At 36.9% G+C, this 15,389-nt stretch overlaps 1 protein-coding gene across 5 annotated transcripts in view; it reads left to right on the top strand.

Moving 5' to 3' along the window:
• The window catches only part of atp11a (ATPase phospholipid transporting 11A), a 62,179-nt gene that overhangs the window by 21,152 nt on the left and 25,638 nt on the right, over positions 1 to 15,389 (top strand). For all 5 annotated transcript variants that reach the window (XM_056771287.1, XM_056771278.1, XM_056771296.1 and 2 more), the window contains exons 2-11: positions 6,771 to 6,893; positions 7,877 to 7,966; positions 8,052 to 8,132; positions 8,318 to 8,425; positions 9,733 to 9,861; positions 10,318 to 10,421; positions 10,792 to 10,842; positions 12,349 to 12,413; positions 12,909 to 12,990; positions 13,721 to 13,871. In XM_056771287.1, coding sequence (XP_056627265.1) covers positions 6,771 to 6,893; positions 7,877 to 7,966; positions 8,052 to 8,132; positions 8,318 to 8,425; positions 9,733 to 9,861; positions 10,318 to 10,421; positions 10,792 to 10,842; positions 12,349 to 12,413; positions 12,909 to 12,990; positions 13,721 to 13,871 — 984 coding nt within the window. The remainder of the gene's footprint in view (positions 1 to 6,770; positions 6,894 to 7,876; positions 7,967 to 8,051; positions 8,133 to 8,317; positions 8,426 to 9,732; positions 9,862 to 10,317; positions 10,422 to 10,791; positions 10,843 to 12,348; positions 12,414 to 12,908; positions 12,991 to 13,720; positions 13,872 to 15,389) is intronic.

Genomic DNA, 15,389 nt, shown 5'->3' with positions numbered 1-15,389 from the left:
TACGCAAAGTTTCTTCTAAGTGTTTTGATGTTGCCTGAATAAAAACTGAATGAGATACAAATAATAGACAAATTAATTTCAGATTTACAAAGCATTTAAAGGGACAGGGACACCCAAAAATAACAGTTCTGCCATATTTTATACCCTCATACCATTTAACACCTGTATGACTCTTTTTTTTCTGTGAAACACAAAAGTTGACATTCTTCAAATATCTTTGTTTGTGTTCTCCAGAATAAAGAAAGTTATTTAGGTTTGAAATGACAAGAGGGTGAATAAATGGTGAAAGAATTTTCATATTTGGCTGAACTATCCCTTTAACGTCATATTTATATTCCCATAAGATGTACATTGTAAGTGGACAGTTCTCGTGCAAAAAATAAATTGCAATGTGGAGCATGGCTTACCGAACTTTAAAAGTGTGCCTGTAGCAGTGTTTGTAGTTTCCGCAGAATGAAGGTTGAGATTTATATTTAAAAGGTTTTGATTTCATGTGTCAACAGAGTATTAAGGGTGTAATTATGTTCATTTAGCACTTAAACCTGTTTTCCTCCTCCTCGCCGGCCAGTTACAAGCATCAAAAGGTCTTTATACTGTTATTTTCCTGAAAGGGCATGTTTCCTCTGAGGAGCATATATGTGTCATTGTGTGTATGTGTGTGTTTTTTTAGAAAAAGCTGCTGAGTGTGTGTAGGGGTGGACGGAAACGGATATCAGACACAATGCTGGTGTTTGGTTTCTGGCATTCGCTTAAGACAACAGGTTGCTTTTTGCCTTTTAACAAAATGACCAAGGAAGGAAAATATAGGGGAGGGGAGAGAGATTAAAGTCCACCCACAGATGAATTAAATGCAAAACAAATGTTTTCTCACTCCATCCTGAACTTTGGCAACGTTTGTCGCTTAAAACCCTCAAGGCTCCAATTATCTCCTCTAAGTAGAAGACTGCCGCAAACCCTTTTTATCTCCCGTTGGTAATCGTGCATCTTATTGTAAAGGGATATTATTTATTTTTCTGCCAAGGAGAGCGAGTCGCTTCTTGTCGTTCCTGCGTTCCTTGTTTTATTTCTGAGTGACGCTAAACAACAGAACAATTTTATGGGAAGACGACACCCATTCAAACAATAGCACTGGCCGAGATACTTGGGCAGGAGGCCAGGGTTTACCTGTTTCACTAGTTACCCAGGTTCTGAAAGGGTCAGGTAAATGCTGGTACTGAAAGGGATGGAGAAGAAGAGAAGGCCGTGTGAAATAATCAAGAGACAGCTCCAGTTTTGCCTTTATTCAGGATTTCTGCATGAAGGGTGGCATTTCTATTAAAGTGTGTGTTGAATTTCAACAGAAGCTCAAGCTTACCTCAGGAATGACATAAAGTCAACCAACAGCAATGTAAAATGCAAAGATGCATGAGAGTTATAAAAAATCAGGCTTATTACATCATATATTCATTTTATACTAAAACTAAAATAAACGTGAACATTTACTTATTTTGGAGAAATGCTGTCACTAGTTTATATAATTGAAACAAAAAAAATAATTTTCCCATACAGCACAGGTACGTCTGTAAGATGTCTGCCAAAGATCCGGAGGTCTGGAAAATTTTCCAGCGTAAAAACATCTTAGAGAAGGTTTAAATACATTATAAATCGTAAACATCTTGCAGACATCTTCTAGATCTACATCTGACAGCAGAAGTGTCAGAGATATGTTGCTGATGAGCGAACAATAAAAAATACGTATTACAGATGTAAATGCGGACATCAAATAGACATAAATGTGATGATAAATTGAGTAATAATATTGATAAAATTGATACAGTACATTTAAATCAACAGTAAAACATACCACACCACCATTCCTGATAGCACACATACATCTTGGAGACGTCTATTTGATGTCTGCATTTACTTCTGCAAAATGTTTTTTTCAATACATCCCTGAGATGTTTACTGTCAGACGTCATATAGACATTTAGAAGATGTCTTTAAGATTTTTATCAAATGTTTTTACACAGTATATGTTTTCCAGATCTTAAGCAGACAAATTACATTTGGGATAAAAAGCATTAAACTTATGGCATGTCATACTATTATTATTATTACCCCCCCCCAACACGCACACACTCACACATGGTCTTCCCTCAGGCATGTGACCCATCTGACACTCTTAACCGGGAGTCATTAAAGGATGACCTACATGTGAGCCAATGACAGCTTGAGTGATTACTGTATTCACTATGCAATCTATTCTATTAGAAATGCTTAACCCATTCCCAGACATATTTAACACTTCATATGTCTGTTCATAAGTGACCACCGTCAATGTTTTAATCTAAAATAAGTTTCCATTAGTTATTTAATCATTTGTATCGCGTTTCAAATATGACTCTGTCATTTAAGCATTGCCGCGTGAAGTTACAGGAGTCATGAGGAGGTATTTTTAGCCCGTGCCACATCAGTGATGACCTGAAGCATTTAGCGTATGTGTGTTGACATCAGTGAAATATGTGTGCGTGTTAAAAATAAAAGTTCATGGTAACACTTTACAATAAGGTTGCATGAGTTAACTTTAGCTTACATGAATAATAAATGCTGAAAAACAATGTTGTTCATTGTTACTTCATGTTAGCATTTTTTACGTTAACAATTATATGCTGCGGCCCATTTCGCTTACTTATACTAGTATGAACTGTTTTTGTTATGAAAAAGTATACATTTTAGTATGTAGCAAAAAATATGCACCACTGTGACTTACAGGGAACGAAAATGGATGTTGTTGTCTAGACAACTTTGTGGCCATTAACTATCACAACATCAAAAAACAGCTCTTCTTTCAATCTCGGTATTTATACATTCATTGTTTCATATGTTATGTTAACTATATAGTTATGTTTATTAATTTAGTGATAGCATACTAATTATATTTTTGAAAACTATTTAGGACGGATGGTATGCGAATTGGTACGCAGCAATAGTCTTATTGTGAAGTACTACCTGGTTCACTTTGTCATGCTAGTAAGGGGATGACCAAAAGAAACTATAAAACTATAAAACTTTGTTTATAGGTTTTTTGCACAATTTCTGTTTTTAATACTATGTACTGTTAACATTTAAATTCATTAGTTTTGTGTATGTCTTATTTGCTATCATGATATGTTGAATATATCTGCATTCATCAAGATTCAGGCACTCTGTGTCGACATTAGCTAAAAAACGTTGACCCTAAATTGGTGAAAAGTAACCCTGATTTTATTATCGTAAAAGTGTATTAGCTTTTTGGTGGATTAAATATTATTTGTTAACCGGGAGTCATTAACCGGGAGTCATTAACCGGGAAACTTTGGCATTTAGCTAATGCCACAGTTTTACTGTAAAATATCATTGTTAAACTGATGTTACTATAGTAAGACATTGTAAATTTGTGGTTGCTATGGTTTAATTACAATTACCACTTTAGTCACTGTGGTAAAATCGTGGTCAAATCGGTTTAAAAGTTCAGCATAAACCTGGGATTACAGTTTGATGTTGCTTGCGGTATTTAGACGTTCTACTACTACAGTTCTCGGCATGTGATGATGTCACACCGCACCTGTCATTGCTGTCACACCTGGCATCAAATTACAACAATTGACATAAAGCTGAAACAGATCTCATACGTGATATATTTGCTATAAAACCAACATTATATACAACGAGTAACGACTAGAAAATGTGATCCTTTGATGTCGATTGAAATCTGTTAAAGTGCTAAAGTTAAAGTGCTGATATACAGTATGATCAGTTTTGTCTGACTTTGTCTGTTCTAAAGTTTGTGATAATGTAAACAAATACAGCTGATACCGGATCAGCAGGATTCACTGGAGGGTAGAAGAATGTACGTTGTTTGCTCAGTCAGTCGACTGCAAAGGGTTTATGTGTGTGCGGTTGGGTAACCTGAGTTTTGCCTGAGGAACCGAGGCACGAGACGGCTTTAATATAATCCATTTGACTCGAGACTAGACTGTCGCTGCCTCATTCCTGGGTGCAAATGAGAGTTGGCGTTTCCATGATTTGATGCAATTGTTATCGTTATTGCTTTATTAAGTGTTTGGGACAGATTTATGACTGAATCAGTGTAACGTTACGCTACCGTCGGGTGCAGGTTTATGTGGGTCACCGTGGACTCAGGTGATCAGAAGGACACTCACTCGGCCATGTGGGATACGGGGGTTTGGTTTGTTGTCGAGTGTGATTTTAGGATGGATTAGGTGCGATTATGGTGGATCAGGGTTCATCGAACCGCTCACCAGCTGCTCAGCTGCGTTTGCTTAACGGCACCTCACAAACACAAAAACACTTCAATCCAGAAGAGAGAAAAAAAAGACGTATGCAGTCCGCTTTGTGCTTCGACCCATTTTTGCATTGTGACCTGTTTGTACAATGTGGTTTTTTTTCTTTTAATCAGCTTATAGAAATTGCGATCTGAAAGTGTGGTTTAGTTAAGCACCTATGTTAACATTATATTATTTATTTTATTTTACACACATTACCCTTTTTTTCCATTATGAACAAAGTGTAATGACTCCTACTTTTTTTAATTGCTAGACTTTATTGGCATAAATAGGCCTTTAGTAAAGATTCTGCCCACAAGAATGTAACCTCTTTTATTCAATAATTTAAAAAAGTATATTTTTACAATAGTTATGAAATGTTACAGTACATTTAGAAATTTAAAAAAAAGTATCTTTATATGTATTTTTTCCCCTCCAAATTGCTTTACTTTTATATTTTCCCCTCCAAAATGTCATTACCATAACAAATTATGCTTTATTTTGTGCTATTCCCATTGTGACCAAAGTATAATTTCTTGATAATTTTGTTGTGTTTTGCTATGAGATTTGAGCTAAACATGTTCCTTTCATGTTTAAGTGAGATTCGACCTAGGCTTAGTTTCTCTTTGGCCTGAGTTTTTTCATTTTAATGGAGTTTTTGATGGCATCTAAACTTGCTCTACAAGGTCAGAATCCCCCCCTCAACACACACACACAAAGCATGAGTCACAAAGACAAACTTTAAACTCACTTCCTGCAGGTTTATAGGTTTTGCAAGGGTAAACAAGTTGATTAAATGCGACTTCTGCGATGCTACAAGACGTCACTCTGTGTGATTTAAAATGCTTTTCATGTGGCAACATTTTAACAAGCCCTAAGATTTGGACTTTAAATTTATACCCCAAATGTCGCTTCTGATGAAATGTTCATGTGAAAAAGCAAAAATGAAGATCTACATTAAACTCTTGAGTGAAATATGTATAAGATACATCTTTTTCTACTGCATCCTGGACATGACAGTAGATCTTCAAATGACAATAGCTCACATATCTCGCTTACGTAAGAGTTTAAGAAGCTTGACCAGTTTAATCCCACCCTTATGAAAAGATGAGGGTGGAGCCACGCGACGTCCAATCACGTCAAGGTTTGACAGGTTGCGCATACTGGAATATAAAGACATAACAGGTTATGTCACTCCATTCAGTTCTTTGCATAATCCAAAAGCATTGACTATTATAAAGCCGGTGTGAAAGCAGCAGCGACACGGTGAGCAGATGGTTCAGAAATAATACGAACTGTTGAGAAAATGTGTATGACTATTCCTTCACATTAATATTTCACATGATTGGGTTTATGGACACATCGTTTTGCGCTCTTTGCCTTTCATTAATGTAGTGAAAATAAAAACGGCTAAAAAAAAATAAAGGCTTTAGTGTAGACTCTTAGATTCTGTAGATTCTAAGCGATCAGATTTTGGATTATAGGACACATTCAACGATGGAGACAGAGACTTGAATTCTGCTTTTTTGTTATAGATCAATAAGCAGGCACCTAGCAACCACCCCTAACACCCTAGCAACCACCAACATCACTTGGGCTGTCACAATTAATAAATAATCGTCTCGTTGCAATTATTTGACATCGTGTGATTATTTCAGATAACCAAAATTATTGTGAATCCTTAGAAGACAAGGGTGATCTGCATTCAAAAAACATTACTACATCATTTGAGTTGTGTTAGCTCTGTATTTTTTTTTCCATTTTTGTTTCCGAGCTTGCAGCATCTACACATCTACATCTATTTTAGTGCTCACGACTCAAGTCTTCTCTGTTAAGGTCACTCTGTAGTAAATAATTTTAGTTATTTCCAAAGTTATCACATTTCTAAAATATATATTTTCTTCATTGAATAAAGTAATTGTCATTAATAGTTATATTTAAAAGCCTTAAAACAGACAATTAATCGCCATAATTGCAATTATTTGATAGACAATTGATCGTCAGCTAAATTGAATAATCTTGACGGCACCAAACATCACCCAGCATTGCGTTGGCAAGGTCTGCGCTGGCAAGCACCATTTATTTTCCTCAGATAAAGTCCTCAGAAATCTAATAACAGATTATTAGTTTTCTGTCTCTTTATTATCCTCTGCCTCGCTCTCTTTTCTCACAGTACACCCTCCCTCTCTCACTCGCTGTTACGAAACGATGTTCCCTCTGCCTTTGAGTGCCAAACCGAGCATGACAAGAACCATAAGTTATGTATCTGGTCCCTTTTTTCTCTCTGTGACTGTATCAGCAGACCATACCTAATAGTTTAGCTCAAGCCCCAGGTTTTCTCTTGCGTTCCGACATGACCTATGAACTCAAGTCAGGCCGGCTCACCATATGAGTACAGAAAATAATAGTGCATGGACATTCATGAATAATGACTAATCCACACTATCTGTCTCTGTGTTACAGTGTACAGGAGAGGAGAACTGGGTGGACAGCAGGACGGTTTATATTGGACATAAAGAACCTCCATCGGGAACCGAAGCGTACATTCCACAGAGATTTCCTGACAACAGAATCATCTCCTCAAAGGTCAGACGGAGTCCATGAGTAGCTGTCTGATGGTCCTTATTGCAAAATGATTAATCAGGATAATTTTGTTGATTTTGTATCAAAGCTGAAAGATTGTTTATGTGACTCGATTAGGTCTGTTAGAGGTCATGTGACTGTCATTGACTGTCCAACTTATTGTGCTTATTACAAAAATCTCTTAATAAAAACATACATCTGGACATACAAAAACATCTAGACATATTGAGTAAAAGATACATATACAGAATATATAGAAAAATACATACAAGATACAAACTCTATTACTCAATATTGGATATAGGTTGGCTGGGACAACCGTCAACTACACTGCCAAAAATATTTTTTAAATCACTTTTAACCAAAGTGATTTTACTTTGTTTTGTTTTATTTTGTTTTATTTAACTGTATCTTATTTTACTTCTTTACATTTTTAGATTATTTTAATTTACTTCATTTTTACAATATTTAATTTTTTATGTTATCTTTTATTTTGATTACATTTATTTTATAGATTTTTTTTATTTTACTTTATTTTAATTTACTGTTCCTTTTATTTTTATATTACTTTTTACTTTATTTAACATTATTTTACTTTATAAATGTTTTATGTCACGATTATTTCATTATTTTATTTTATTTTATTTTGATTTTTTTTTATTTGACTGTTTTTTTGTTTTTTCCTTACTGTATTTAAGTTTTATCTTATTTTATATCATTTTATCTTACTTTATTTAATTTTTCTATGATATTTAATTTTAGTAAAAAAAAATCATGATATTTAATTTTTGTATTTTTTATATTCTATGTTAATTTTGTTTTTTGTTTTTTTGCCTCAAGTACACAAAGACCCCATTGATCTATCACAAATTCCAGATGAAAATCCAATATTCTTATAAAGAAATCCACTTATTTGCAAAACAGTCTAATCTGATCAGGATCTTGTCACATGAATTTGTTTTTAACGTCCGTCTCTGTGTCGACAGTATACGTTTTGGAATTTCATACCGAAGAATCTGTTCGAGCAGTTCAGACGAATCGCCAATTTCTACTTCCTGATCATCTTTCTAGTGCAGGTACTTGATGAGGCTTATGACCGTGAGCTGACCTTTCTATGTCAACCTAATGTGTGCTGTTTCCCCTCCCTCCATCTCTATGTAGCTGATCATCGACACACCCACCAGTCCTATGACCAGCGGTCTTCCTCTTTTCTTTGTCATCACGGTCACAGCTATCAAACAGGTGTGAAAAGACTCATGTTCTTTAATACCACTCTCACATTTTGCGGACGCTTTAAGTCCATTTAAGCTACACATTTTTTGTGTTCCTTGGGAATCCTACCGGTGAGCTTTGAGCTGCTAACGCTGTACTCTACCAATTGAGCTACAGAGAGGTTTTATTCCGTTCTCCTTTCTTTATATCCACAGGGCTATGAGGACTGGATCAGGCACAAAGCGGACAACGCTATAAATCAATGTCCAGTCCACGCCATCCAGCACGGCAAAGTCATACGCAAACAGAGCCAAAAGCTACGGGTGCGCCACCAGCAAATCACACCTGTCCATACATTCCTGTTTGTGGTCTTTAAATGTCTAACAGAGGTTTATAGTTTTGCACTAATTTCTGTTGGAAATTCAAAACGACGAGACGACTGAAACAATATTATTTTATCACACGGTCTTGGAAAACTTTAAGACCACGAACCCTCTGTCTGCTTTCACAGCCTGATTTCTGTTTGGAAGCAGCATGTTGGCATGTCAACAAGCAGAATGACAAGAGTTTGCCCACATTACCCACAATGCCTCAGGAGTCTCTTGTTGTTTATAATTGGAAACATTTGCTCGCTCACAGCCTTTCAATATTGACTCGATTTAAATGAGAAGCAAGATTTCACTTCAGAAACAAATTTTGACCCTTTCCCGGATGAATTATGACAACTTAAGTCAGGAAGTCTTTTTTATATGAATCTTTTTTTGCTCATTTTTTATTATTTGTTTATTTTTATTTATAGGATGATGCGCTTGTGTTCCCATCTTGATGGTTGTGCAACTATTCCATCAAAACCCATGCATATGCAAGAAATGACATTTTGATAGCTGTAGCACCCTCTTTTCATTAAAGGGTTAAAATGCATTTCAAAAGCATAAATGTATTTGGTTGATCTTCGATTTGATTATCAGTGCAATTTGATTCCCACGTTCCGATTTATTCTGCATGATGTCATCTTGCACAAAAATCTGTTATTATTAAGTTTAAGAAAGAGGGATTGATACACAGGATCCGTTCGATAGACAGACATTGGACGGTAGAAAATGTGCCTGAACACCTGATATTACAGCTTTCCCTGCTTATAAACCGGTCAGCATCTGTAATCCGTTACGCAAAAACACTCACGGCCGGCAGATCAGGATTTATGTTGAATCATGACTGTATTTTTTTTTTTTTTGTATTTTTATTTTGCTGTGAGATGCAACTCATTATCTATAGTTGATTTGATGTCTTAACCATTGCTGTACAGTACTCTACATCTCCGATGGTATTTTCGATTACCGCCAGTCAGGGAATATGCTGAAATGAAGGTACGGAAGTGTGTTGAGATTGTTTAGTGTAAGATAAGATGAATATCAAAGCAAGGCGAGATAAAATGCCAGGTGGGCTGTTTTGGCTGTAGCCAATGAAGTTGCATCTGTTTCAACACTAACTCAGCCAGTGGTGTGAGTATTCTATCTGGTGTGGGATAAGTAAAATAACAGGGTTTTCAGATTATACTTGAGTGATGTGTATCACTGTTATTTAAGAAACCAATTTTTGAGGTTGAGTTTTTTGTACTTTGACCTTTCAGGTGGGTGACATTGTCCAGGTGAAAGAGGATGAGACGTTTCCGTGTGACCTCATACTGCTGTCCTCCAGTAGAGAAGACGGTACATGTTTCGTCACGACAGCCAGTTTAGATGGAGAGTCCAGTCATAAGGTGATTACTCACTTTCTAGTGAAAGAAAATCTGAGCAGAAGTCTTGTTGTGTATTTTAGCCTTAAGCCGTTTTGGGTCACCATTGACTCCAATAGTAGACTTCTGTCCTTCTATGGGTGTCAATGGTGACCCAAATCATCTAAGTTGCAAACCTTTATTAAATATCTTAATTTGTGTTAAGCACAAGAAAGAAATGTATACAGGTTTATAACAAACGGAGGATGAGCAAATTATGATGGTTCTTTCCTTTTTGGGATTCATTTAAGACACGTTTTGCTTTTTTACCTTTTGCGAATTGAGTGCATAGTGGGTTTATTTCCTATTAAAATGAGGGATAAATTTGATTAAAAAAATTGCATCATTCTTATGCATTGTGAAAGAAAAGTTTGTTTTTGCGAGAGAGAGTTTCTGACCTTGGAATGCCCAATGCGTGTTTCTCATCTCCTCCACACAAAGACCTATTATGCGGTTCAGGACACAAAGGCATTCACCACAGCAGAGGAGTTTGACACGCTGCACTCTACGATTGAATGTGAACAACCTCAGCCGGACCTGTACAAGTGAGTTACACACAGTAAACACACACACAAGTATCAACCATCCAGAGAAACATGACAACATTTGAACCACCCTAAATCTGATCTAAATGGACTTATTTCCTATGCAAAAGTCACTAAAACTGTACAAACCATTCTGTTTTCTGTTGCTAAGCGACATACCATTACATCTAAACACTACATCATCATTGTGCGGCTAATCCTTTTCTGGGCACGACATCGTGACCTAGGATTAAAAGCTGTTCGAACTCGGGGTTAAAAGCGGGTTTAAGCAGAACGTATTGCTTGGTAGAGTGCTGTTTGACAAGCCCAACAATGACACTGAGCCTGGGCAGGACATTAATTTCTGTCTTTTCTTCCTCCCCCGCTGTAGATATGTGGGACGCATCAATATTTATTTGGATCGAGATGAGCCCATCGCAAGGTAAATCTATACTCAGGATATTGACTCTTAATCAAAGGAGCAGTTTGTGAAAGATCGAATTCAGGAGAGATGATTTATCACTTTCATACAACACGTCTCCACCAGTCTCGAGCCTTGTCTCTGCCAAGAAACAAACTTGCTATGTAAAGAAAGAAAGATTATAAAATGTATATGTAATACATCTCCATAAAATGGAAGGAAGGAGTCGGGAACCGGCAAACATTCAAAACATTTAATAACAGAAATGATAACAGCCGGCGGCCCCTCACGGCCGACCGCCGGCGAACGAAACATAAAGGTCTTCGAAGCTTTGACGGTGGCCGCACTGTGCACTTCCGTTTCCCCAGAGCCACCGCGTCGGGCAGCCACTGGCGGACGTACTCCGTCCGCGCTGCCCGAACTCTCCGGCACCGTGAGGCCCCTCGGCGGCGAGGACTCTCCGACAGCATGTCTCTCCTTCCTCCCGGGTTTCGGCACCAATGTAATAAGATTCAGACATGGAAAGAAGGAGTCGGGAACCGGAAGACATTTTAAACATTTAATAACAGAAATAATAACAGCCGGCGGCCCCTCACGGACGACCTCCGGCGAACAAAACATAAATACAAAACACAAGAACATAAATATAAACTTAACATAAGTTCGGGCCCGGTCCTCTCTCCTCGGCGGTCCGGTCGCTCGTTCCTTTTATATGCTCCCAATCTCCTACGTGATTCGAGCCCGGTGTGCGCACAGCTGGCGGTAATTCACAATTACTCACCGGACTCGAACCACGGTCTCACCCCGCCTACTCTACCACAGTATTTTTCATTAATTATAATTTATGTCATATGTAATATAAACTGCAAGTTTAGGGTTAGTTGAGTGAAAGGTTTTTCTTGAGCTTACACAATTTTTTGTTTTGAATGTGTATGTTTAAATGTCTGAGATTGTTTGGAGACAAAAATATGAATGTGTGCACAAATTATTTACTTTCTTAAAATAAATATTAAATAAATTGTTTTTGAAATGGATGACTAACTGAATATTGAAAAAACAGCCAATGGGAATAGATGGGAACTTCTTTAATATTGTTTAAAAATCACCTGGAGGTGATGAGCTAAAATACATGAAATACATATACAACATTTATACATGATTTTGATTAATTTAGGTTTTTTGTTTCAAAACTAACATAGTTACATTTGTGTAAGTCCATTGTTTTGATTAGTGTACTATTATTCTAAAATGTTAAACAGTTGTATTTCTTAAAAGAGAATGTCAAGTATATAAATATGGTATACAGGTGAGTGTTAAAGAAATGTGGATTTTTTATTAAAAAAATGAAAGTTTAAGGATAATTTAGACGTTGAAAACAAAGAAACATTGTGACTTAAAATCAATTGATTGCTGTATTGATTGTCAGTAATCCAATGCTATTCGATTTGTGACATTGTCAATGTGAACTTTTCGTGATGTTAATTTGTACTTGTTTGAAATTATGTATTGAATTTTTGTTTGTTTTAGACCTCTGGGTTCTGAGAACCTGCTGCTACGTGGGGCGACACTCAAAAACACTGAATTTATTTACGGTAAACAATGCACATATACATCACAGTATTGAGTTTGAAGTAACATGGGGGAATTCATTCATCATTGTGTTATTTTAACAGCGTTTGCTCTAATCCAAACTGTCTGCTTTCAATGATGAGAGACCAGATAAAAACTTTCAAGTGAAAAACGTTTTAGGGACAGAAGTCATTGAAAAGTTGCTGAATGAGTCGTTCTGTCACACCGTAATGAAATGAGTCTGAGAGAGTGGAGATTTTTTTATAAATGCCGGAGAGTGAGAGGACAATCGAGCGAAATGAATGTCACACTATACACGTGAGGATTCACAGTACAGGACGGACTCTAAAAATGTTTAACTTTGGTAACAATGGAGCCATTATGGCGTAATGGGTCCGTACGGCAGGACAAAAAAAGATGGGTTATGTGACGCTGGCTTTTACATTGTCATAACATCAAAAAGGCTCTACTGAGGGTTTTTATAATCTCACAATGCTGTTTTTTGTTCTTTCATCCAGCTGTAGCCATCTATACGGGCATGGAATCCAAGATGGCGCTCAACTACCAGTCCAAGTCTCAGAAACGCTCAGCTGTTGAAAAGTAAGACGCGCTGCTCCCGTCAGCATGTACAGTGTAATGTCTGTTTGTAAAGCAAATTGTTTACTCGCTGTGTTTCACTTTGCAGATCGTGTCAGATAACGCTGGCTGTGTCTGCACGGCAACTCTGTCAGACAGATAGATACGATAATTCAATACGCACAGATTTGTTTGGTCTTAAATAAGACCAACTTCAGAGTTCTGCTCTTTCAGAGAGAACAATAATTGAGTCGAATCAAATAAGCCTTGATTTTTTGAACGTTCATTTAATCTTGTAGGGTTTTTTTAAACAGATTATAAGCATTATTGAAGTCACCCTTACGGCCAGTTACGGCAGATAGATTTTGTCTGTTCTAAGATATGTTTCATTGCCCCAAGCCTCACCCAAAAATGAAAATTCTGTCATCGTTTACTCAGCCTCAGGTCAACCTGTTATGACTTTCTTTTTTTCACAGAACACAAAAGAAGATATTTTGAAGAATGTTGTTAACTGCCCCTCATTCACTTGCATTGGTTTTGTGTCATTACAATGGAAGTGAATGTGGCCAAGTGCTGTTCAGTTACCAACTTTCTTCAAAATATCTTCTTTCGTGTACTGTGAAAAAAAGAAAGTCATAAAGGAATGAAATGACAAAAGAATGAGTAAAGGACGGAGATTTTTTTTAAGAACTTATATCACATGTTAAGTGTATTATGTATAACCAGGTTTCTGATCCTCTTGTTTGTCCTACAGGTCTATGAATGCCTACTTGATCGTGTACCTCTGCATTCTGATCAGTAAAGCTCTGATCAATACTGTCCTGAAGTACGTTTGGCAGGCCGACCCGAACAGAGATGAGCCCTGGTACAACCAGAAGACTGAGAACGAGAGGCAACGACATGTGGTACATACAAAATAAAACGATACTGTGATGACATATTTGCAACACAGTTTTTATTTTGTTTACTAGGTTTGTTGCGCTCTTGAATAAAGATTCAGGGTTTATGAAATTATGTTTCTTTTAATTATTCAGATGAAAACCTGCATTAATTTTATTTTTTAGCCCATAAGGCCATGTTCACACTTGACTTCTGTTTGCGTCTGTTTTACATTATAATCCTATGGCGTGAACTAGGGGTGGGCGATCTAGAAAAAAAATTAAAATCACGATTTTTTCAAGATAGATCACGATTCACGATTTTATCGCGGTTCTTCTTCAAGTTGGTTTTAAGACTATTTTGCAAATTAAAGGGGCTTCAATACAGCCAAACTAAGTCCCCATATAAAAATATACTCTTTACCATTTATATTTTGAAGAATATTTTAATCAAGTTAATATTTAATGCAAGTGCAAGACCATAAATCAGCTGTTAGAAAAAAACTTTACATTTTGAATTTTGTTTTTCATCTTGTTGCGGCACTCGGAGTAAAGCTGTGGAATGGGCGTGGAGGATAAATATTTTTGGCTGGGTATTTCGTAACGTGGATCTACGACTTTGAGCAGTTTTTTAAAGCCCTCATTTACCACAGTCTTTATGGAAATCATGTCTTTGGCCAGGTAAAATGCGTCCGCGTCAGTGACATCTTTCCAGCGCTTGTTCATTCTGTCATACGGATACGGAGTTCCTTTCTCAAATGGTTCTTTCGCTAAAGTCGTTGTTTAAGCCTTTTAGTTTCCGTATGCTTGGTTGTACCTGATTTACTCGCGTGGGATCCCTCTATAATTTGACTGTCGGCATACTCTTTCAGTCCCTTTATTTTGAGGTGGTTAAAAAGGTTCGTTGTGTTACCTTACGGCGCTCGAATCTTATCATTGCCACATTTGCAAATAACAGTTGTTTGGGCCGTGTCAGTTGGGGAAAACCCAAACCATTTCAATATTACTGATGTAGAATTTTTTTTAAGGGACCAAGTCCTCCGTGTTTCCCTCCATCTTCACTGACCGCGTCACTTAATCTTACTGAATTCACAAGCAACGTATACGAGCTTGTTAACATGGCGCAATCTATCGCAAGTATGTGGACGAATTCTATAGAACACTACTATATAGGACGATTTAACGATTTTCCCGAAAAAGTGGATTGTGCAGTCATTTTAATCGTTCGCGATCTAATATCGTCATACCGCACACCCCTAGCGTGAACCGTGTTTTCAAAAAAATCCTGAGCACTTTTTCAAATGCCAGCACTGGTGTCTTTTTCTGCAGCTAAGAGCGTCTTTTGAGGTTGAAAAAGGTTCAACTTTTCTGTATAAAAAAGGTCCTATGTCAAGCACCTTTTTCACAGCTGACCAATGAAAGAGACTAGTTGTTTCCATAACAACATGTAAGGAATGTGATTGGACGAGAATGCTCAAACTCGAAAAAATAAAATGGCAGCTGAAACGCCCGTTGTAAGTTTAATATTCACTTTCAATAACTTCT

This window comes from Triplophysa dalaica, chromosome 2 (assembly GCF_015846415.1).
Source record: "Triplophysa dalaica isolate WHDGS20190420 chromosome 2, ASM1584641v1, whole genome shotgun sequence".
In the NCBI taxonomy this organism is placed as follows: Eukaryota; Metazoa; Chordata; class Actinopteri; order Cypriniformes; family Nemacheilidae; genus Triplophysa; species Triplophysa dalaica.
This window is presented reverse-complemented; position numbering and strand designations above follow the sequence as displayed.